We start from the raw sequence: 25,161 nt of genomic DNA, 5'->3' as shown, positions 1-25,161 counted from the left end.
CTTCACCAGGCAGTTTCCTTGTGATACACTTTCTCACAGTGCTATACACTTTACCAGACAGTTTCCCTGTGATACACTTTCTCACAGTGCTATACACTTTACCAGACAGTTTCCCTGTGATACACTTTCTCACAGTGCTATACACTTCACCAGGCAGTTTTCCTGTCTTACACTTTCTCACAGTGCTGTACACTTTACCAGGCAGTTTCCCTGTGATACACTTTCTCACAGTGCTATACAATTCACCAGGCAGTTTCCCTGTGATACACTTTCTCACAGTGCTATACACTTTACCAGACAGTTTCCCTGTGATACACTTTCTCACAGTGCTATACACTTTACCAGGCAGTTTCCCTGTGATACACTTTCTCACAGTGCTATACACTTCACCAGGCAGTTTCCCTGTCTTACACTTTCTCACAGTGCTGTACACTTTACCAGGCAGTTTCCCTGTGATACACTTTCTCACAGTGCTATACACTTCACCAGGCAGTTTCCCTGTGATACACTTTCTCACAGTGCTATACACTTTACCAGGCAGTTTCCCTGTGATACACTTTCTCACAGTGCTATACACTTCACCAGGCAGTTTCCCTGCGATACACGTTCTCACAGTGCTATACACTTCACCAGGCAGTTTCCCTGTGATACACTTTCTCACAGTGCTATACACTTTACCAGACAGTTTCCCTGTGATACACTTTCTCACAGTGCTATACACTTCACCAGGCAGTTTCCCTGTCTTACACTTTCTCACAGTGCTGTACACTTTACCAGGCAGTTTCCCTGTGATACACTTTCTCACAGTGCTATACAATTCACCAGGCAGTTTCCCTGTGATACACTTTCTCACAGTGCTATACACTTCACCAGGCAGTTTCCCTGTGATACACTTTCTCACAGTGCTGTACACTTTACCAGGCAGTTTCCCTGTGATACACTTTCTCACAGTGCTATACAATTCACCAGGCAGTTTCCCTGTGATACACTTTCTCACAGTGCTATACACTTCACCAGGCAGTTTCCCTGTGATACACTTTCTCACAGTGCTATACACTTTACCAGGCAGTTTCCCTGTGATACACTTTCTCACAGTGCTATACACTTCACCAGGCAGTTTCCCTGCGATACACGTTCTCACAGTGCTATACACTTCACCAGGCAGTTTCCCTGTGATACACTTTCTCACAGTGCTATACACTTCACCAGACAGTTTCCCTGTGATACACTTTCTCACAGCGCTATACACTTCACCAGGCAGTTTCCCTGTGATACACTTTCTCACAGCGCTATACACTTCACCAGGCAGTTTCCCTGTGATACACTTTCTCACAGCGCTATACACTTTACCAGGCAGTTTCCCTGTGATACACTTTCTCACAGTGCTATACACTTTACCAGGCAGTTTCCATGTGATACACTTTCTCACAGTGCTATACACTTCACCAGGCAGTTTCCCTGTGATACACTTTCTCACAGCGCTATACACTTCACCAGGCAGTTTCCCTGTGATACACTTTCTCACAGTGCTATACACTTCACCAGGCAGTTTCCCTGTGATACACTTTCTCACAGTGCTATACACTTCACCAGACAGTTTCCCTGTGATACACTTTCTCACAGTGCTATACACTTCACCAGGCAGTTTCCCTGTGATACACTTTCTCACAGCGTTATACACTTTACCAGGCAGTTTCCCTGTGATACACTTTCTCACAGTGCTATACACTTTACCAGGCAGTTTCCATGTGATACACTTTCTCACAGCGCTATACACTTCACCAGGCAGTTTCCCTGTGATACACTTTCTCACAGCGTTATACACTTTACCAGGCAGTTTCCCTGTGATACACTTTCTCACAGTGCTATACACTTTACCAGGCAGTTTCCCTGTGATACACTTTCTCACAGTGCTATACACTTTACCAGGCAGTTTCCATGTGATACACTTTCTCACAGCGCTATACACTTCACCAGGCAGTTTCCCTGTGATACACTTTCTCACAGCGTTATACACTTTACCAGACAGTTTCCCTGTGATACACTTTCTCACAGCGCTATACACTTTACCAGGCAGTTTCCCTGTGATACACTTTCTCACAGTGCTATACACTTTACCAGGCAGTTTCCCTGTGATACACTTTCTCACAGTGCTATACACTTCACCAGGCAGTTTCCCTGTGATACACTTTCTCACAGTGCTATACACTTTACCAGGCAGTTTCCCTGTGATACACTTTCTCACAGCGTTATACACTTCACCAGGCAGTTTCCCTGTGATACACTTTCTCACAGTGCTATACAATTCACCAGGCAGTTTCCCTGTGATACACTTTCTCACAGTGCTATACACTTCACCAGGCAGTTTCCCTGTGATACACTTTCTCACAGTGCTATACACTTTACCAGGCAGTTTCCCTGTGATACACTTTCTCACAGTGCTATACACTTCACCAGGCAGTTTCCCTGCGATACACGTTCTCACAGTGCTATACACTTCACCAGGCAGTTTCCCTGTGATACACTTTCTCACAGTGCTATACACTTCACCAGACAGTTTCCCTGTGATACACTTTCTCACAGCGCTATACACTTTACCAGGCAGTTTCCCTGTGATACACTTTCTCACAGTGCTATACAATTCACCAGGCAGTTTCCCTGTGATACACTTTCTCACAGTGCTATACACTTTACCAGACAGTTTCCCTGTGATACACTTTCTCACAGTGCTATACACTTCACCAGGCAGTTTCCCTGTGATACACTTTCTCACAGTGCTATACACTTCACCAGGCAGTTTCCCTGTGATACACTTTCTCACAGTGCTATACACTTCACCAGGCAGTTTCCTTGTGATACACTTCCTCACAGTGCTATACAATTCACCAGGCAGTTTCCCTGTGATACACTTTCTCACAGCGCTATACACTTCACCAGGCAGTTTCCTTGTGATACACTTTCTCACAGCGCTATACACTTCACCAGGCAGTTTCCTTGTGATACACTTTCTCACAGCGCTATACACTTCACCAGGCAGTTTCCCTGTGATACACTTTCTCACAGTGCTATACAATTCACCAGGCAGTTTCCCTGTGATACACTTTCTCACAGCGCTATACACTTCACCAGGCAGTTTCCCTGTGATACACTTTCTCACAGTGCTATACAATTCACCAGGCAGTTTCCCTGTGATACACTTTCTCACAGCGCTATACACTTCACCAGGCAGTTTCCTTGTGATACACTTTCTCACAGCGCTATACACTTCACCAGGCAGTTTCCCTGTGATACACTTTCTCACAGCGCTATACACTTCACCAGGCAGTTTCCCTGTGATACACTTTCTCACAGTGCTATACACTTCACCAGGCAGTTTCCCTGTGATACACTTTCTCACAGCGCTATACACTTCACCAGGCAGTTTCCCTGTGATACACTTTCTCACAGTGCTGTACACTTCACCAGGCAGTTTCCCTGTGATACACTTTCTCACAGTGCTATACACTTTACCAGGCAGTTTCCCTGTGATACACTTTCTCACAGTGCTATACACTTTACCAGGCAGTTTCCCTGTGATACACTTTCTCACAGCTGCTATACACTTTACCAGGCAGTTTCCCTGTGATACACTTTCTCACAGTGCTATACACTTCACCAGGCAGTTTCCCTGTGATACACTTTCTCACAGTGCTATACACTTCACCAGGCAGTTTCCCTGTGATACACTTTCTCACAGTGCTATACACTTCACCAGGCAGTTTCCCTGTGATACACTTTCTCACAGTGCTATACACTTTACCAGGCAGTTTCCCTGTGATACACTTTCTCACAGTGCTATACACTTCACCAGGCAGTTTCCTTGTGATACACTTTCTCACAGTGCTATACACTTTACCAGACAGTTTCCCTGTGATACACTTTCTCACAGTGCTATACACTTTACCAGGCAGTTTCCCTGTGATACACTTTCTCACAGTGCTATACAATTCACCAGGCAGTTTCCCTGTGATACACTTTCTCACAGTGCTATACACTTCACCAGGCAGTTTCCCTGTGATACACTTTCTCACAGTGCTATACAATTCACCAGGCAGTTTCCCTGTGATACACTTTCTCACAGTGCTATACACTTCACCAGGCAGTTTCCCTGTGATACACTTTCTCACAGTGCTATACACTTCACCAGGCAGTTTCCCCGTGATACACTTTCTCACAGTGCTATACACTTTACCAGGCAGTTTCCTTGTGATACACTTTCTCACAGTGCTATACGCTTCACCAGGCAGTTTCCCTGTGATACACTTTCTCACAGTGCTATACAATTCACCAGGCAGTTTCCCTGTGATACACTTTCTCACAGTGCTATACAATTCACCAGGCAGTTTCCCTGTGATACACTTTCTCACAGTGCTATACACTTCACCAGGCAGTTTCCCTGTGATACACTTTCTCACAGTGCTATACACTTTACCAGGCAGTTTCCTTGTGATACACTTTCTCACAGTGCTATACACTTTACCAGGCAGTTTCCCTGTGATACACTTTCTCACAGTGCTATACACTTCACCAGGCAGTTTCCCTGTGATACACTTTCTCACAGTGCTATACACTTCACCAGGCAGTTTCCCTGTGATACACTTTCTCACAGTGCTATACACTTCACCAGGCAGTTTCCCTGTGATACACTTTCTCACAGTGCTATACACTTCACCAGGCAGTTTCCTTGTGATACACTTTCTCACAGTGCTGTACACTTTACCAGGCAGTTTCCCTGTGATACACTTTCTCACAGTGCTATACACTTCACCAGGCAGTTTCCCTGCGATACACTTTCTCACAGTGCTATACACTTCACCAGACAGTTTCCCTGTGATACACTTTCTCACAGTGCTATACACTTTACCAGGCAGTTTCCCTGTGATACACTTTCTCACAGCGCTATACAATTCACCAGGCAGTTTCCCTGTGATACACTTTCTCACAGTGCTATACACTTCACCAGGCAGTTTCCCTGTGATACACTTTCTCACAGCGCTATACAATTCACCAGACAGTTTCCCTGCGATACACTTTCTCACAGTGCTATACATTTTACCAGGCAGTTTCCCTGTGATACACTTTCTCACAGTGCTATACACTTTACCAGGCAGTTTCCCTGTGATACACTTTCTCACAGTGCTATACACTTCACCAGGCAGTTTCCCTGTGATACACTTTCTCACAGTGCTATACACTTTACCAGGCAGTTTCCCTGTGATACACTTTCTCACAGTGCTATACAATTCACCAGGCAGTTTCCCTGTGATACACTTTCTCACAGTGTTGTACACTTCACCAGGCAGTTTCCCTGTGATACACTTTCTCACAGTGCTATACACTTTACCAGGCAGTTTCCCTGTGATACACTTTCTCACAGTGCTGTACACTTTACCAGGCAGTTTCCCTGTGATACACTTTCTCACAGTGCTATACATTTTACCAGGCAGTTTCCCTGTGATACACTTTCTCACAGTGCTATACAATTCACCAGACAGTTTCCCTGTGATACACTTTCTCACAGTGCTATACAATTCACCAGACAGTTTCCCTGTGATACACTTTCTCACAGCGCTATACACTTCACCAGGCAGTTTCCCTGTGATACACTTTCTCACAGTGCTATACACTTTACCAGGCAGTTTCCCTGTGATACACTTTCTCACAGTGCTATACATTTTACCAGGCAGTTTCCCTGTGATACACTTTCTCACAGTGCTATACAATTCACCAGACAGTTTCCCTGTGATACACTTTCTCACAGTGCTATACACTTTACCAGGCAGTTTCCCTGTGATACACTTTCTCATAGTGCTGTACACTTCACCAGGCAGTTTTCCTGTGATACACTTTCTCACAGTGCTATACACTTCACCAGGCAGTTTCCCTGTGATACACTTTCTCACAGTGCTATACACTTTACCAGGCAGTTTCCCTGTGATACACTTTCTCACAGTGCTATACACTTTACCAGGCAGTTTCCCTGTGTTACACTTTCTCACAGTGCTATACACTTTACCAGGTAGTTTCCCTGTGATACACTTTCTCACAGTGCTATACACTTCACCAGGCAGTTTCCCAGTGATACACTTTCTCACAGTGCTATACACTTTACCAGGCAGTTTCCTTGTGATACACTTTCTCACAGCGCTATACACTTTACCAGGCAGTTTCCCTGTGATACACTTTCTCACAGTGCTATACAATTCACCAGGCAGTTTCCCTGTGATACACTTTCTCACAGTGCTATACACTTTACCAGGCAGTTTCCCTGTGATACACTTTCTCACAGTGCTATACACTTTACCAGGCAGTTTCCTTGTGATACACTTTCTCACAGCGCTATACACTTTACCAGGCAGTTTCCCTGTGATACACTTTCTCACAGTGCTATACAATTCACCAGGCAGTTTCCCTGTGATACACTTTCTCACAGTGCTATACACTTTACCAGGCAGTTTCCCTGTGATACACTTTCTCACAGTGCTATACACTTCACCAGGCAGTTTCCCTGTGATACACTTTCTCACAGCGCTATACAATTCACCAGGCAGTTTCCCTGTGATACACTTTCTCACAGCGCTATACAATTCACCAGGCAGTTTCCTTGTGATACACTTTCTCACAGTGCTATACACTTTACCAGACAGTTTCCCTGTGATACACTTTCTCACAGTGCTATACACTTTACCAGGCAGTTTCCCTGTGATACACTTTCTCACAGTGCTATACAATTCACCAGGCAGTTTCCCTGTGATACACTTTCTCACAGTGCTATACACTTCACCAGGCAGTTTCCCTGTGATACACTTTCTCACAGTGCTATACAATTCACCAGGCAGTTTCCCTGTGATACACTTTCTCACAGTGCTATACACTTCACCAGGCAGTTTCCCTGTGATACACTTTCTCACAGTGCTATACACTTCACCAGGCAGTTTCCCTGTGATACACTTTCTCACAGTGCTATACACTTTACCAGGCAGTTTCCCTGTGATACACTTTCTCACAGTGCTATACACTTCACCAGGCAGTTTCCTTGTGATACACTTTCTCACAGTGCTATACAATTCACCAGGCAGTTTCCCTGTGATACACTTTCTCACAGTGCTATACAATTCACCAGGCAGTTTCCCTGTGATACACTTTCTCACAGTGCTATACACTTCACCAGGCAGTTTCCCTGTGATACACTTTCTCACAGTGCTATACACTTTACCAGGCAGTTTCCTTGTGATACACTTTCTCACAGTGCTATACACTTTACCAGGCAGTTTCCCTGTGATACACTTTCTCACAGTGCTATACACTTCACCAGGCAGTTTCCCTGTGATACACTTTCTCACAGTGCTATACACTTAACCAGGCAGTTTCCCTGTGATACACTTTCTCACAGTGCTATACACTTCACCAGGCAGTTTCCCTGTGATACACTTTCTCACAGTGCTATACACTTCACCAGGCAGTTTCCCTGTGATACACTTTCTCACAGTGCTATACACTTTACCAGGCAGTTTCCCTGTGATACACTTTCTCACAGTGCTATACACTTCACCAGGCAGTTTCCCTGTGATACACTTTCTCACAGTGCTATACACTTCACCAGGCAGTTTCCCTGTGATACACTTTCTCACAGTGCTATACACTTTACCAGGCAGTTTCCCTGTGATACACTTTCTCACAGCGCTATACAATTCACCAGGCAGTTTCCCTGTGATACACTTTCTCACAGTGCTATACACTTCACCAGGCAGTTTCCCTGTGATACACTTTCTCACAGCGCTATACAATTCACCAGGCAGTTTCCCTGCGATACACTTTCTCACAGTGCTATAAATTTTACCAGGCAGTTTCCCTGTGATACACTTTCTCACAGTGCTATACACTTTACCAGGCAGTTTCCCTGTGATACACTTTCTCACAGTGCTATACACTTCACCAGGCAGTTTCCCTGTGATACACTTTCTCACAGTGCTATACACTTTACCAGGCAGTTTCCCTGTGATACACTTTCTCACAGTGCTATACAATTCACCAGGCAGTTTCCCTGTGATACACTTTCTCACAGTGCTGTACACTTCACCAGGCAGTTTCCCTGTGATACACTTTCTCACAGTGCTATACACTTTACCAGGCAGTTTCCCTGTGATACACTTTCTCACAGTGCTGTACACTTTACCAGGCAGTTTCCCTGTGATACACTTTCTCACAGTGCTATACATTTTACCAGGCAGTTTCCCTGTGATACACTTTCTCACAGTGCTATACAATTCACCAGACAGTTTCCCTGTGATACACTTTCTCACAGTGCTATACAATTCACCAGACAGTTTCCCTGTGATACACTTTCTCACAGCGCTATACACTTCACCAGGCAGTTTCCCTGTGATACACTTTCTCACAGTGCTATACACTTTACCAGGCAGTTTCCCTGTGATACACTTTCTCACAGTGCTATACATTTTACCAGGCAGTTTCCCTGTGATACACTTTCTCACAGTGCTATACACTTCACCAGGCAGTTTCCCTGTGATACACTTTCTCACAGTGCTATACACTTTACCAGGCAGTTTCCCTGTGATACACTTTCTCACAGTGCTATACACTTCACCAGGCAGTTTCCCTGTGATACACTTTCTCACAGTGCTATACACTTCACCAGGCAGTTTCCCTGTGATACACTTTCTCACAGTGCTATACACTTTACCAGGCAGTTTCCCTGTGATACACTTTCTCACAGTGCTATACACTTTACCAGGCAGTTTCCCTGTGATACACTTTCTCACAGTGCTATACACTTTACCAGGCAGTTTCCCTGTGATACACTTTCTCACAGTGCTATACACTTCACCAGGCAGTTTCCCTGTGATACACTTTCTCACAGTGCTATACACTTTACCAGGCAGTTTCCTTGTGATACACTTTCTCACAGCGCTATACACTTTACCAGGCAGTTTCCCTGTGATACACTTTCTCACAGTGCTATACAATTCACCAGGCAGTTTCCCTGTGATACACTTTCTCACAGTGCTATACACTTTACCAGGCAGTTTCCCTGTGATACACTTTCTCACAGTGCTATACACTTTACCAGGCAGTTTCCCTGTGATACACTTTCTCACAGCGCTATACACTTTACCAGGCAGTTTCCCTGTGATACACTTTCTCACAGTGCTATACAATTCACCAGGCAGTTTCCCTGTGATACACTTTCTCACAGTGCTATACACTTTACCAGGCAGTTTCCCTGTGATACACTTTCTCACAGTGCTATACACTTCACCAGGCAGTTTCCCTGTGATACACTTTCTCACAGTGCTATACACTTCACCAGGCAGTTTCCCTGTGATACACTTTCTCACAGTGCTATACAATTCACCAGGCAGTTTCCCTGTGATACACTTTCTCACAGTGCTATACACTTTACCAGGCAGTTTCCCTGTGATACACTTTCTCACAGTGCTATACACTTTACCAGGCAGTTTCCCTGTGATACACTTTCTCACAGTGCTATACACTTCACCAGGCAGTTTCCCTGTGATACACTTTCTCACAGTGCTATACACTTTACCAGGCAGTTTCCCTGTGATACACTTTCTCACAGTGCTATACACTTCACCAGGCAGTTTCCCTTGTGATACACTTTCTCACAGTGCTATACACTTTACCAGGCAGTTTCCCTGTGATACACTTTCTCACAGTGCTATACAATTCACCAGGCAGTTTCCCTGTGATACACTTTCTCACAGTGCTATACACTTCACCAGGCAGTTTCCCTGTGATACACTTTCTCACAGTGCTATACACTTTACCAGGCAGTTTCCCTGTGATACACTTTCTCACAGTGCTGTACACTTTACCAGGCAGTTTCCCTGTGATACACTTTCTCACAGTGCTATACACTTTACCAGGCAGTTTCCCTGTGATACACTTTCTCACAGTGCTATACAATTCACCAGACAGTTTCCCTGTGATACACTTTCTCACAGTGCTATACAATTCACCAGACAGTTTCCCTGTGATACACTTTCTCACAGCGCTATACACTTCACCAGGCAGTTTCCCTGTGATACACTTTCTCACAGTGCTATACACTTTACCAGGCAGTTTCCCTGTGATACACTTTCTCACAGTGCTATACACTTTACCAGGCAGTTTCCCTGTGATACACTTTCTCACAGTGCTATACAATTCACCAGGCAGTTTCCCTGTGATACACTTTCTCACAGTGCTATACAATTCACCAGACAGTTTCCCTGTGATACACTTTCTCACAGTGCTATACACTTTACCAGGCAGTTTCCCTGTGATACACTTTCTCACAGTGCTATACACTTCACCAGGCAGTTTCCTGTGATACACTTTCTCACAGTGCTATACACTTCACCAGGCAGTTTCCCTGTGATACACTTTCTCACAGTGCTATACACTTTACCAGGCAGTTTCCCTGTGATACACTTTCTCACAGTGCTATACACTTTACCAGGCAGTTTCCCTGTGATACACTTTCTCACAGTGCTATACACTTTACCAGGCAGTTTCCCTGTGATACACTTTCTCACAGTGCTATACACTTCACCAGGCAGTTTCCCTGTGATACACTTTCTCACAGTGCTATACACTTTACCAGGCAGTTTCCTTGTGATACACTTTCTCACAGTGCTATACACTTTACCAGGCAGTTTCCCTGTGATACACTTTCTCACAGTGCTATACAATTCACCAGGCAGTTTCCCTGTGATACACTTTCTCACAGTGCTATACACTTTACCAGGCAGTTTCCCTGTGATACACTTTCTCACAGTGCTATACACTTCACCAGGCAGTTTCCCTGTGATACACTTTCTCACAGTGCTATACACTTTACCAGGCAGTTTCCCTGTGATACACTTTCTCACAGTGCTATACACTTCACCAGGCAGTTTCCCTGTGATACACTTTCTCACAGTGCTATACACTTTACCAGGCAGTTTCCCTGTGATACACTTTCTCACAGTGCTATACACTTCACCAGGCAGTTTCCCTGTGATACACTTTCTCACAGTGCTATACACTTCACCAGGCAGTTTCCCTGTGATACACTTTCTCACAGTGCTATACACTTCACCAGGCAGTTTCCCTGTGATACACTTTCTCACAGTGCTATACACTTTACCAGGCAGTTTCCCTGTGATACACTTTCTCACAGTGCTATACACTTCACCAGGCAGTTTCCCTGTGATACACTTTCTCACAGTGCTATACACTTTACCAGGCAGTTTCCCTGTGATACACTTTCTCACAGTGCTATACACTTTACCAGGCAGTTTCCCTGTGATACACTTTCTCACAGTGCTATACACTTCACCAGGCAGTTTCCCTGTGATACACTTTCTCACAGTGCTATACACTTTACCAGGCAGTTTCCCTGTGATACACTTTCTCACAGTGCTATACACTTTACCAGGCAGTTTCCCTGTGATACACTTTCTCACAGTGCTATACACTTCACCAGGCAGTTTCCCTGTGATACACTTTCTCACAGTGCTATACACTTTACCAGGCAGTTTCCCTGTGATACACTTTCTCACAGTGCTATACACTTCACCAGGCAGTTTCCCTGTGATACACTTTCTCACAGTGCTATACACTTTACCAGGCAGTTTCCCTGTGATACACTTTCTCACAGTGCTATACACTTTACCAGGCAGTTTCCCTGTGATACACTTTCTCACAGTGCTATACACTTTACCAGGCAGTTTCCCTGTGATACACTTTCTCACAGTGCTATACACTTTACCAGGCAGTTTCCCTGTGATACACTTTCTCACAGTGCTATACACTTCACCAGGCAGTTTCCCTGTGATACACTTTCTCACAGTGCTATACACTTTACCAGGCAGTTTCCCTGTGATACACTTTCTCACAGTGCTATACACTTTACCAGGCAGTTTCCCTGTGATACACTTTCAACAGTGCTATACACTTTACCAGGCAGTTTCCCTGTGATACACTTTCTCACAGTGCTATACACTTTACCAGGCAGTTTCCCTGTGATACACTTTCTCACAGTGCTATACACTTTACCAGGCAGTTTCCCTGTGATACACTTTCTCACAGTGCTATACACTTTACCAGGCAGTTTCCCTGTGATACACTTTCTCACAGTGCTATACACTTTACCAGGCAGTTTCCCTGTGATACACTTTCTCACAGTGCTATACACTTTACCAGGCAGTTTCCCTGTGATACACTTTCTCACAGTGCTATACACTTCACCAGGCAGTTTCCCTGTGATACACTTTCTCACAGTGCTATACACTTTACCAGGCAGTTTCCCTTGTGATACACTTTCTCACAGTGCTATACACTTTACCAGGCAGTTTCCCCTGTGATACACTTTCTCACAGTGCTATACACTTCACCAGGCAGTTTCCCTGTGATACACTTTCTCACAGTGCTATACACTTTACCAGGCAGTTTCCCTGTCTTACAATTTATCACAGTGCTATACACTTCACCAGGCAGTTTCCCTGTCTTACACTTTATCACAGTGCTATACACTTCACCAGGCAGTTTCCCAGTGATACACTTTATCACAGTGCTATACACTTCACCAGGCAGTTTCCCTGTCTTACACTTTATCACAGTGCTATACACTTTACCAGGCAGTTTCCCTGTGACACAGTTTCTCAAATCCAACTGTGTCATTTATCAGACAGAATATTAATCAGTCACAGTGAGTGAGTAGCTGACAGGGACCAGACAGGGAATTGGAATTGGATATGTTAGTGGTGCTTGAGGGTACAACTGAAAAAAACATAATTTATGCTTACCTGATAAATTCCTTTTCTGACTAGTGTAGTCAGTCCACGGGTCATCATTACTTATGGGATTTAACTGCTCCCCAACAGGAAGTGCAAGAGGATCACCCCAAGCAGAGCTGCTATATAGCTCCTCCCCTCTACGTCCACACCCAGTCATTCGACCGAGAACCGAACGAGAAAGGAGAAGGGAACTATAGGGTACAGTAGGTGACTGGAGTATAATTTAAAAATTTAGACCTGCCATAAAACCGGGCGGGCCGTGACTGACTACACTACAGGAGAAAGGAATTTATCAGGTAAGCATAAATTATGTTTTCTCCTGTTAAGTGTAGTCAGTCCACGGGTCATCATTACTTATGGGATACCAAAGCTAAAGTACACGGATGACGGGAGGGACAGGCAGGATCTCTATACGGAAGGAACCACTGCCTGAAGAACCTTTCTCCCAAAAACAGCCTCCGAAGAAGCAAAAGTGTCAAATTTGTAAAATTTGGAAAAAGTATGAAGAGAAGACCAAGTTGCAGCCTTGCAAATCTGTTCAACAGAGGCCTCATTCTTAAAGGCCCAAGTGGAAGCCACAGCTCTAGTAGAATGAGCTGTAATCCTCTCAGGAGGTTGCTGTCCAGCAGTCTCATAGGCTAAACGTATTATGCTACGAAGCCAAAAAGATAGAGAGGTAGCAGATGCTTTTTGACCTCTCCTCTGTCCAGAATAAACGACAAACAGGGAAGAAGTTTGGCGAAAATCTTTAGTTGCCTGTAAATAAAATTTCAGGGCACGGACTACATCTAGATTGTGCAGAAGTCGTTCCTTCTTTGAAGAAGGGTTAGGGCACAATGATGGAACAACAATCTCTTGATTGATATTCTTGTTAGTGACTACCTTAGGTAAGAACCCAGGTTTAGTACGCAGAACTACCTTATCTGAATGAAAAATCAGATAAGGAGAATCACAATGTAAGGCTGATAACTCAGAGACTCTACGAGCCGAGGAAATAGCCATTAAAACAGAACTTTCCAAGATAATAGCTTGATATCAATGGAATGAAGGGGTTCAAACGGAACACCCTGCAAAACGTTAAGAACTAAGTTTAAGCTCCACGGTGGAGCTACAGTCTTAAACACAGGCTTAATTCTATCCAAAGCCTGACAAAAAGCCTGAACGTCTGGAACTTCTGACAGACGTTTGTGTAAAAGGATGGACAGAGCTGAGATCTGTCCCTTTAAAGAACTTGCAGATAAACCCTTTTCTAAACCTTCTTGTAGAAAAGACAATATCCTAGGAATCCTAACCTTACTCCATGAGTAACTCTTGGATTCGCACCAGTGTAAGTATTTACGCCATATCTTATGGTAAATTTTCCTGGTAACAGGTTTCCTAGCCTGTATTAAGGTATCAATTACTGACTCCGAAAATCCACGCTTTGATAAAATCAAGCGTTCAATTTCCATGCAGTCAGCTTCAGAGAAATTAGATTTTGATGTTTGAAAGGACCCTGAATTAGAAGGTCCTGTCTCAGAGGCAGAGACCAAGGTGGACAGGATGACATGTCCACTAGATCTGCATACCAGGTCCTGCGTGGCCACGCAGGCGCTATTAGAATCACCGCTGCTTTCTCCTGTTTGATCCTGGCAATCAAACGTGGAAGCATCGGGAAGGGTGGAAACACATAAGCCATCCTGAAGGTCCAAGGTGCTGTCAAGGCATCTATCAGGACCGCTCCCGGGTCCCTGGACCTGGACCCGTAACGAGGAAGCTTGGCGTTCTGGCGAGACGCCATGAGATCCATATCTGGTTTGCCCCAACGTCGAAGTATTTGGGCAAAGACCTCCGGATGAAGTTCCCATTCCCCCGGATGAAAGGTCTGGCGACTTAGGAAATCCGCCTCCCAGTTCTCCACTCCTGGGATGTGGATCGCTGACAGGTGGCAAGAGTGAGACTCTGCCCAGCGAATTATCTTTGATACTTCCATCATCGCTAAGGAACTCCTCGTCCCTCCCTGATGGTTGATGTAAGCCACAGTCGTGATGTTGTCCGACTGAAACCTGATGAACCTCAGAGTTGCTAACTGAGGCCAAGCCAGAAGGGCATTGAGAACTGCTCTCAATTCCAGAATGTTTATTGGAAGGAGACTCTCCTCTTGAGTCCATGATCCCTGAGCCTTCAGGGAATTCCAGACAGCGCCCCAACCTAGTAGGCTGGCGTCTGTAGTTACAATTGTCCAGTCTGGCCTGCTGAAGGGCATCCCCCTGGACAGATGTGGCCGAGAAAGCCACCATAGAAGAGAATCTCTGGTCTCTTGATCCAGATTCAGCGTAGGGGACAAATCTGAGTAATCCCCATTCCACTGACTTAGCATGCACAATTGCAGCGGTCTGAGGTGTAGGCGTGCAAAAGGAACTATGTCCATTTCCGCTACCATTAAGCCGATTACCTCCATGCATTGAGCCACTGACGGGTGTTGAATGGAATGAAGGGCACGGCAAGCATTTAGAAGCTTTGTCAACCTGTCCTCTGTCAGGTAAATTTTCATTTCTACAGAGTCTATAAGAGTCCCCAAGAAGGGAACTCTTGTGAGAGGTAAGAGAGAACTCTTCTCCTCGTTCACTTTCCACCCATGCGACCTTAGAAACGCCAGTACTAACTCTGTATGAGACTTGGCAGTTTGAAAGCTTGACGCTTGTATCAGAATGTCGTCTAAGTACGGAGCTACCGAAATTCCTCGCGGTCTTAGTACCGCCAGAAGAGAGCCCAGAACCTTTGTAAAGATTTTTGGAGCCGTAGCCAACCCGAAGGAAAGAGCTACAAACTGGTAATGCCTGTCTAGGAAGGCAAACCTTAGATACCGGTAATGTTCTCTGTGAATCGGTATGTGAAGGTAGGCATCCTTTAAATCCACTGTGGTCATGTACTGACCTCTTTGGATCATGGGTAAGATTGTCCGAATAGTTTCCATCTTGAACGATGGAACTCTTAGGAATTTGTTTAGGATCTTTAAATCCAATATTGGTCTGAAGGTTCCCTCTTTTTTGGGAACCACAAACAGATTTGAGTAAAACCCTTGTCCGTGTTCCGACCGCGGAACTGGATGGATCACTCCCATTAGTAAAATGTCTTGTACACAGCGTAGAAACGCCTCTTTCTTTATCTGGTTTGTTGACAACCTTGAAAGGTGAAATCTCCCCCGTGGTCGAGAAGCTTTGAAGTCCAGAAGATATCCCTGAGATATGATCTCCAACGCCCAGGGATCCTGGACATCTCTTGCCCAAGCCTGGGCGAAGAGAGAGAGTCTGCCCCCCACTAGATCCGTTTCCGGATCGGGGGCCCTCACTTCATGCTGTCTTAGGGGCAGCAGCAGGTTTTCTGGCCTGCTTGCCCTTATTCCAGGTCTGGTTAGGTTTCCAGCCTTGTCTGTAGCGAGCAACAGCTCCTTCCTGTTTTGGAGCAGAGGAAGTTGATGCTGCTCCTGCCTTGAAGTTACGAAAGGCACGAAAATTAGACTGTCTAGCCTTAGGTTTGGCTCTGTCTTGAGGCAGGGCATGGCCTTTACCTCCCGTAATATCAGCGATAATTTCTTTCAAACCGGGCCCGAATAAAGTCTGCCCCTTGAAAGGTATGTTAAGTAATATCGATTTAGAAGTTACATCAGCTGACCAGGATTTTAGCCACAGCGCTCTGCGTGCCTGAATGGCGAATCCGGAATTCTTAGCCGTAAGTTTAGTTAAATGTACTACGGCATCAGAAATAAAAGAATTAGCTAGCTTAAGGGTTTTAAGCTTGTGTGAAATCTCATCTAATGTCGCTGAGTCAAGGGTCTCTTCCAGAGACTCAAACCAAAATGCTGCCGCAGCCGTGACAGGCGCAATGCATGCAAGGGGTTGTAATATAAAACCTTGTTGAACAAACATTTTCTTAAGGTAACCCTCTAACTTTTTATCCATTGGATCTGAAAAGGCAAAACTATCCTCCACCGGAATAGTGGTACGCTTAGCTAAAGTAGAAACTGCTCCCTCCACCTTAGGGACCGTTTGCCATAAGTCCCGTGTGGTGGCGTCTATCGGAAACATTTTTCTGAATATAGGAGGGGGTGAGAACGGCACACCGGGTCTGTCCCACTCCTTAGTAACAATTTCAGTAAGTCTCTTAGGTATAGGAAAAACGTCAGTACTCGTCGGTACCGCAAAATATTTATCCAACCTACACATTTTATCTGGGATTGCAACTGTGTTACAATCATTCAGAGCCGCTAACACCTCCCCTAGTAATACACGGAGGTTTTCCAGCTTAAACTTAAAATTTGAAATGTCTGAATCCAGTTTATTTGGATCAGATCCGTCACCCGCAGAATGAAGCTCTCCGTCCTCATGCTCTGCAAATTGTGACGCAGTATCAGACATGGCCCTAGCATTATCAGCATACTCTGTTCTCATCCCAGAGTGATCTCTTTTACCCCTAAGTTCTGGCAATTTAGACAAAACTTCAGTCATAACATTAGCCATGTCTTGTAGAGTGATTTGTAATGGCCGCCCTGATGTACTTGGCGTTACAATATCACGCACCTCCTGAGCGGGAGATGCAGGTACTGACACGTGAGGAGAGTTAGTCGGCATAACTTCCCCCTCGTTGTCTGGTGAATGTTGCTTAACATGTACAGATTGACTTTTATTTAAAGTAGCATCAATGCAATTAGTACATAAATTTCTATTGGGCTCCACCTTGGCTTTTGAACATATTGCACAAAGAGATTCCTCTGTGTCAGACATGTTTAAACAAACTAGCAATTAGACTAGCAAGCTTGGAAATACTTTTCAACTAAATTTACAAGCAATATGTACAAAACGTTACTGTGCCTTTAAGAAGCACACAAAAACTGTCACAGTTGAAAAAAACAATGAACCGGATTAGTTATAGAAACTAAATTTAGCAAAGGATTGCACTCATTAGCAATGGATGATTAACCCTTAATATCAGAAAAAAACGGATAACAATTGAAAATATAAGCGTTTTTATCACAGTCAAAGTACAGTCTCACAGGTCTGCTGTGAGTGATTACCTCCCTCAAAACTAGTTTTGAAGACCCCTGAGCTCTGTGGAGACGTCCTGGATCATGCAGGGAGAAAAAGGCAGACTGTGACTGAATTTCTGATGCGTAGTAAAAGCGCCAAAATAGGCCCCTCCCACTCACACTACAACAGTGAGGGAAGCTCAGTAAACTGTCTTAATTTAAAACAAACGACAGCCATGTGGAAAATAACGCCCAAACAATTTTTCACCAAGTATCTCAGATAATTAAACGATTTAACATGCCAGCAAACGTTTAAAATCTAATCTATGAAATGTCATTAAAAGCCTGCTGCTAGTCGCTCACACTGCAAGTTAGACTAAAAGTTATATGCATACAGTATTTTCCCAGTGAAGTGCCATTCCCCAGAAATACTTAAGTGTAAACATACATACATATCAGCCTGATACCAGTTGCTACTACTGCATTTAAGGCTGTACTTACATTATATTGGTATTAGCAGTATTTTCTCAGTCAATTCCATTCCTTAGAAAATAATATACTGCAACATACCTCTTTGCAGGTGAACCTGCCCGCTGTCCCCTGATCTGAAGTTACCTTACTCCTCAGAATGGCCGAGAACAGCAAATGGATCTTAGTTACGTCCGCTAAGATCATACACAAAAACTCAGGTAGATTCTTCTTCAAATTCTGCCTGAGAAGAAAACAACACACTCCGGTGCCGTTTAAAATAACAAACTTTTGATTGAAGATATAAAAAACTAAGTTTAATCACCACAGTCCTCTTACACATCCTATCTATTAGTTGGGTGCAAGAGAATGACTGGGTGTGACGTAGAGGGGAGGAGCTATATAGCAGCTCTGCTTGGGTGATCCTCTTGCACTTCCTGTTGGGGAGGAGTTAATATCCCATAAGTAATGATGACCCGTGGACTGACTACACTTAACAGGAGAAACACTGAACATTGAATGTTTACTTTACCTGCACCAGGGCAAACATTAATGAAACGGCAAGTCACTGATTACCCTCTTGTCAATGCTCCTGGTACTTCCAGGGGTACATGTACCATGTAACAAGGCTCTAGGTCAGGGTTCTTCAAACTTTTTTTTCCCAAGACCCAGTGCAATCCTACCACATGCCCTCTCGACCCTATATTTATTCTAGATCTGAAAATTTCTGAAGTAATATACAAGATAGCTGCAAATTTTTGGCAAAGTGAGTAAAATGTGTGCATGCGTTATACCTCATTGTAGTTAAACTTGAACATGTTGTAATAATAACATACACACACACACACACTAGTATACAAAACACACACACACCCTCTCATATAACACACACACTTGTATACAAAACACACACACACCCTCTCATACAACACACTCAATCTTATACAATACACACACCCTCTCATACAACACACACACATACCCTCTCATACAACACACACACCCTCTCATACAACACACACAATCTTATACAATACACACACACCCTCTCATACAACACACACACCCTTTCATACAACACACACTAGTATACAAAAACACACACACCCTCTCATACAACACACACAATCTTATACAATACACACACCGTCTCATACAACACACACACACCCACACATCCTCTCATACAACACACACACTCGTATACAAAACACACACACCCTCTCATACAACACACACAATATTATACAATACACACACACCCTCTCATACAACACACACACACCCTCTCATACAAAACACACATACACACCCGCTCATGCAACACACACACTCGTATACAAAACACACACACACCCTCTCATACAACACACACACCCTCTCATACAACACACACACACCCTCTCATACAACACACACACCCTCTCATACAACACACACACATACTACACACCCTCTCATACATAGGGTGACCATATTGCCACTTTAAGGGACACATATGAAAAATACATATGTCAGGGTTCTTATACAGAACATTTCTTTAAAGAGCCCTGAAAAAAAGGCCTGACATATGTATTTTTCATGTGTCCCTTTTTAAAGCAGCAATATGGTCACCCTACTCATACAACACACACACATACCACACACCCTCCTCATACAACACACACACACACACATACCCTCTCATACAACACACATACATACCACACACACTCTCATACAACAGACACACACACCCTCTCATACAACACATATACCCTCTCATACAACACACACACCCTCTCATACAACATACACCGTTTCATACAACATACACCCTATCATACAACACACACACAAGTCATGACCCAGTAATGGGCCTCGACCCGTGGTTTGAAGAACTCTGCTCTAGATTATATAGGTGCTATGAAAATATTTATGTTTTAGTTAGGCTATATGGATTATATATGGATTCAAATGAAGTTCTTTAAAGCTGGGAACAAAAATTCACATAATTAACTATTAGGTTAGGTATCATAATCTCTGAATATCAGTCCTTTTAAATAATAAATATTTGGAAACTAACATTTAAAGGGACAGTATACACCAAATTTAATATAACTGCATGTAATAGACTACTACAAAGTAGAATATGCACAGATACTGATATAAAAATCCAGTATAAAACCTTTTAAAAACTTACTTAGAAGCTCCCAGTTTAGCACTGTTGATGAGGTTAGGCTGGGACACCCAATGAAATGGGCTAGCAAACAGGAACAAGGCATCCCCCCCTTTCACTGCATATGAAAAACCCATTAAACAACCAGCAGTCTGCATACATCAGTATACATCTAAAACTTTGGGGCTTGGTTATGAGTCTGCAAATCAGCACAATATGCACTTTTCTTTCCTAAATATAAGCTTCCCATGTGCCACTCCTCTTAAATACCATCTGGGCACTGTATGTAGGGCATATACACATTTGATAGACAAACCCATTGTTTTTTATACAGACCTCCAAAGGACCAGTCAACACAGTAGATTTGCATAATCAACAAATGCAAGATAACAAGACAATGCAATAGCACTTAGTCTGAACTTCAAATGAGTAGTAGATTTTTTTTCTGACAGTTTTAAGTTATGTCTTTTTCCACTCCCCCTGTACCATGTGACAGCCATCAGCCATTCACAAATGCATACATGTACCATGTGACAGCCATCAGCCATTTACAAATGCATACACACTTATTCTTGCACATGCTCAGTAGGAGCTGTTGACTCAAAAAGTTTAAATATAAAAAGACTGTGCATATTTTGTTAATGAAAGCAAATTGGAAAGTTGTTTAACATGGCATGCTCTATTTGAATAATAAAAGTTTAATTTTGATTGAGTGTCCTTAGAACTGAATTAGTTAAATCCTTAAAGGGATAGTAAATACCTTTTAATCACAAGAATTTCTGTAATAAACTAACATATTGGGTGAGTTTGAAAAAACAGCCAAACTCTACTCAATACAGGCATACCTCTTTGTATTGTGTTTTGCTTTATTGCGTTTCGCAGATATTGCTCTTTTTACAAATTAAATGTTTAAGTGTCGAGCAAGTCTATCGGTGCCATTTTTACTAAATATATACACATATAAACACCTGATTACACATATATACACACCTATATATACACACCAGCAGCAAAAAGACTATGACTCACTGACGGCTCAGATGATGGTTAGCATTTTTTAGCAATATTATTTGGGTATATTAAGGTATTTACATTGTTTTTTTTAGACATAATGCTACTACACACTAAATAGACTACATTATAGTGTAAATATAACTTTTATATGCACTGGAAAACAAAAAGATTGCTATATTCGCTTTATTGCGGTGGTCTGGAACCGAACCCGCAATATCTCAAAGGTACGCCTGTACTTATTAGAGGATCCAATTGCCTGTACTTATTAGAGGATCCAAATCGGACTTGTCACTGGAGTAAACAAGTCTAGCCACGGTCGTTATGTATTATAAGTACAGTAAGAAATAATTAAAGTATATTTTTTACAACATATAATCAAATGGTTTGTATTACAATCTCAACATATTTACTGTCCCATTAACTGCAAAAGACCCTTTGCTCTTGTTAGATCAATGTACTGTAATGAAGCCCCTGGCAATTATAATACAGTACATTTTTACATTCTAATGCCAAGTTTTGTGGAGAAGACGTGCGTAAGAACTGAGTGTTTCCTGTGTTTGACAGATTTGCTGGCTACAGCAGCGCAGCCTGCAAGCAGTCTTACCATGTGGTGTTAACACTTCAAATCCTTATCGGAGCAGCACCTGCTGTCCTGATCATTATAGGACTAGTCATTCTGATCTTCTACCCAATTACGGAGGACAAAAGAAGGGAAACAGAGCTTGCACTCAATACCATAAGGTACGATCACTGTTTATTCACACTGTATTGCCTGTATGTACCTAATCATAGTGTTCAAGGGATATGAAACCCAATCATTTTCTTTTAAGATTAAGACAGAGCATATCATTTAAAAAAAGTTTCCAATTTACTTCTATTATCAAATTGGTTTTGTTCCCATGATATTCTGTGTTGAAGAGATGCCTAGGTAGACACCTGGCGCATATGTCCCTGCTTTTCAACAAAAGATACCAAGAGAATGAAGAAAACTGATAATAGAAGTGAATCAGAAAGTTGTCTAAAAAACGCATGCTCTATCTGAATCATAAAAGAAACATTTGGGGTTTTATATTCCTTTAGCTCTGCAATACTCCGTTTAAAAAAAAAAAAAAATCTCAAATTTTTTTCGGTTTTCCTTTATAACAAAGTTCCAATTGTTTTTTTAGCTTTCTCTGCCATCCATAAAGGTTGAAAATAAGTATTTTGATCTATTGCTCCCACACATGACTATATACTGTACTTGTAATCAGGCATGTGCATCTAAAGGTAAATGTTACATTGCTGCTGGGCATATGAACCAGCTGTAGTAAAATGACCTTTGGTATCAAATATACTTTATTTTTGTAGACATTTAAAGTGATGGTAAATTCTAGTTTCAAAAACGCTAGGATGTATCGCTTAAAATAAAGGCGACCTTCATTCATCAGTTTAAAAAAAATTATGAAGCGGCTTCAGCGCTAACCTCACAGCACAGCTCAGTTTTTTCAATGAGGTGAGGTTTCCACCTTTTAAGTAAATGGAAAAGTTTTTAAAATTGCATGCCCTATCTCAATCAGGAAAGGACTATACTGTCCCTTTAAGTTAGTATAAAGTCAATTGTCTTGAAGTTGTTATCAGCTAAAGCCAATTAGGTAAAGATATATCGACGAATCAGCCATGGAAAATCAGCAGGGCATTTCCAGCTGTAAAACTTAAAGGGACACTGAACCCAAATGTTTTGTTTTGTGATTCAGATAGAGTATGCGATTTTAAGCAACTTTCTAATTTACTCCTATTATCATTTTTTTTCGTTCTCTTGCTATCATTATTTGAAAAAGAAGGCATCTAAGCTTTTTTTTTTGGTTTCAGTACTCTGGACAGCACTTTTTTATTGGTGGATGAATTTATCCACCAATCAGCAAGGACAACCCAGGTTGTTCATCAAAAATGGGCCGGCATCTAAACTTACATTCTTGCATTTCAAATAAAGATACCAAGAGAATGAAGAAAATTTGATAATAGGAGTAAATTAGAAAGTTGCTTAAAATGTCATGCTCAATCTGAATCACGAAAGAATTTTTTTGGGTACAGTGTCCCTTTAAAAATATCTACATATCAACACAAGAAATGGGTGGAACCGTAAAATGTGATAGATTTTCATTGTTAGACTTAACACATGACTAACTTTATGTTTAAAATATCCAAATGTAATCTGTGAGATCTACTGTTCTATGTTATTGCCATCATGGTATTGTTGAAACCAATAAAAATGATTTTATCATAAAAATATCTACAATTTTCAGAGTTGTATTACATGAAAAGGGAGCAAAATAAATAATGAAAGAATATTGGAAAGATATTTTGCTACACATAACTAAATGAACTCTTGAATTATTTGTAAGGTTTTGTTTTTCAGGTTACGGACTAGGAGAGCCACACTTATTGTCATCTGAAGCAAAAACATCATCTGGTTCCAAACTCTAAAGACAAGATCATGTTGGACATGCTGGCATTGAGAAACTTCTGTCTGCTGCATAAAAAGAACCTGATTCTCCACTGCTGGATTAAAATAGAATTTTATAAATATGAATAAAAAATAAATAAAATGGGTTGAACAAATTACTCTTTTTACTGGAACACAGAGGAAGCTGGACAGGTTTTTTTTAACCTTTTACTTAAATGTGCAAGCACTGCAAATATTTATTTATCACATTGGCAAAACTGTTACATGTAAATATAAATATATATATTATAGTAGGTTATAATTGTAGCATTTAGTGGTTAAAAACTTAATCAAAAATTAAAACGTATGGAAATTCCACAATTACCACCACTCCATCAAATAATGTATTGTTTTATATTATATATATATATATATATATATATATATTCTGTGCAGTGGGAACATTTAATTTCAGGAACTCCATGCTTTTTTAACGTTTTAAACTATCATAGGTTATTTTATTGTACAAAATGTATATGTATGCATGCATTGTGTGTGTGTGTGTATATATATATATATATATATATATATATATACACACATATACACATATACATACACAGTATATATATATACACACACACACACACATAAACAAACTTCATATGCCTTTAAAAGGACACAAAACCCAATGTTTTTCTTTCGTGATTTAGATAGAGCGTACAGTTTGAAATAAATTTCCGATTTAGTTCTATTATCAGTTTTGCTTAATTCTCTTGGAATCCTTTATTGAAGGAGCAGCAATGCACAACTGAGAGCTAGCTGAACACATCAGTAACAAGAGGCATTTGTGTGCAGCCATAAATCAGCAGCTGGTTTCCAGCTCCTGAGCATACCTAGATATGCTTTACAAAAAAGGATACCAAGAAAATGAAGCAAATTAGATAATAGCAACAAACTGGAAAGTTATTTAAAATTGTATGTTCTATCTGAACCATAAAAGAAAATGTTTTGGTTTCATGTCCATTTAATCCTTAATATCTGAAGCACAAACCATACAATAACATATCTGCACGCCAAATTTTACTACATTTGGAACAGTGTTTTTTTACTTGGAGGATAGATAATGAAAATACTTTCCCCCCAACACCTAATAACTCCCTTAAATTCACCCCATGTACTCACACAAACGTGAGCTGCACAATAAACATAGATATTAAATGATTAGGATAGAACATACAATTTTAACCAA

At 42.0% G+C, this 25,161-nt stretch overlaps 1 protein-coding gene across 1 annotated transcript in view; it reads left to right on the top strand.

Moving 5' to 3' along the window:
- The window catches only part of MFSD2B (MFSD2 lysolipid transporter B, sphingolipid), a 312,518-nt gene extending 288,433 nt beyond the window's left edge, over positions 1 to 24,085 (top strand). The window contains exons 13-14 of the mRNA XM_053709634.1: positions 22,052 to 22,228; positions 23,883 to 24,085. Of these exons, the coding sequence (XP_053565609.1) occupies positions 22,052 to 22,228; positions 23,883 to 23,919 (214 nt within the window). The 3' untranslated portion in view covers positions 23,920 to 24,085. The remainder of the gene's footprint in view (positions 1 to 22,051; positions 22,229 to 23,882) is intronic.
- The last annotated feature ends 1,076 nt before the right edge of the window (positions 24,086 to 25,161 follow it).

This window comes from Bombina bombina, chromosome 4 (assembly GCF_027579735.1).
Source record: "Bombina bombina isolate aBomBom1 chromosome 4, aBomBom1.pri, whole genome shotgun sequence".
Classification (NCBI taxonomy): domain Eukaryota; kingdom Metazoa; phylum Chordata; class Amphibia; order Anura; family Bombinatoridae; genus Bombina; species Bombina bombina.
Note: the sequence above shows the minus strand (reverse complement) of the source record. Positions and strands in the feature narration are given on the sequence as shown.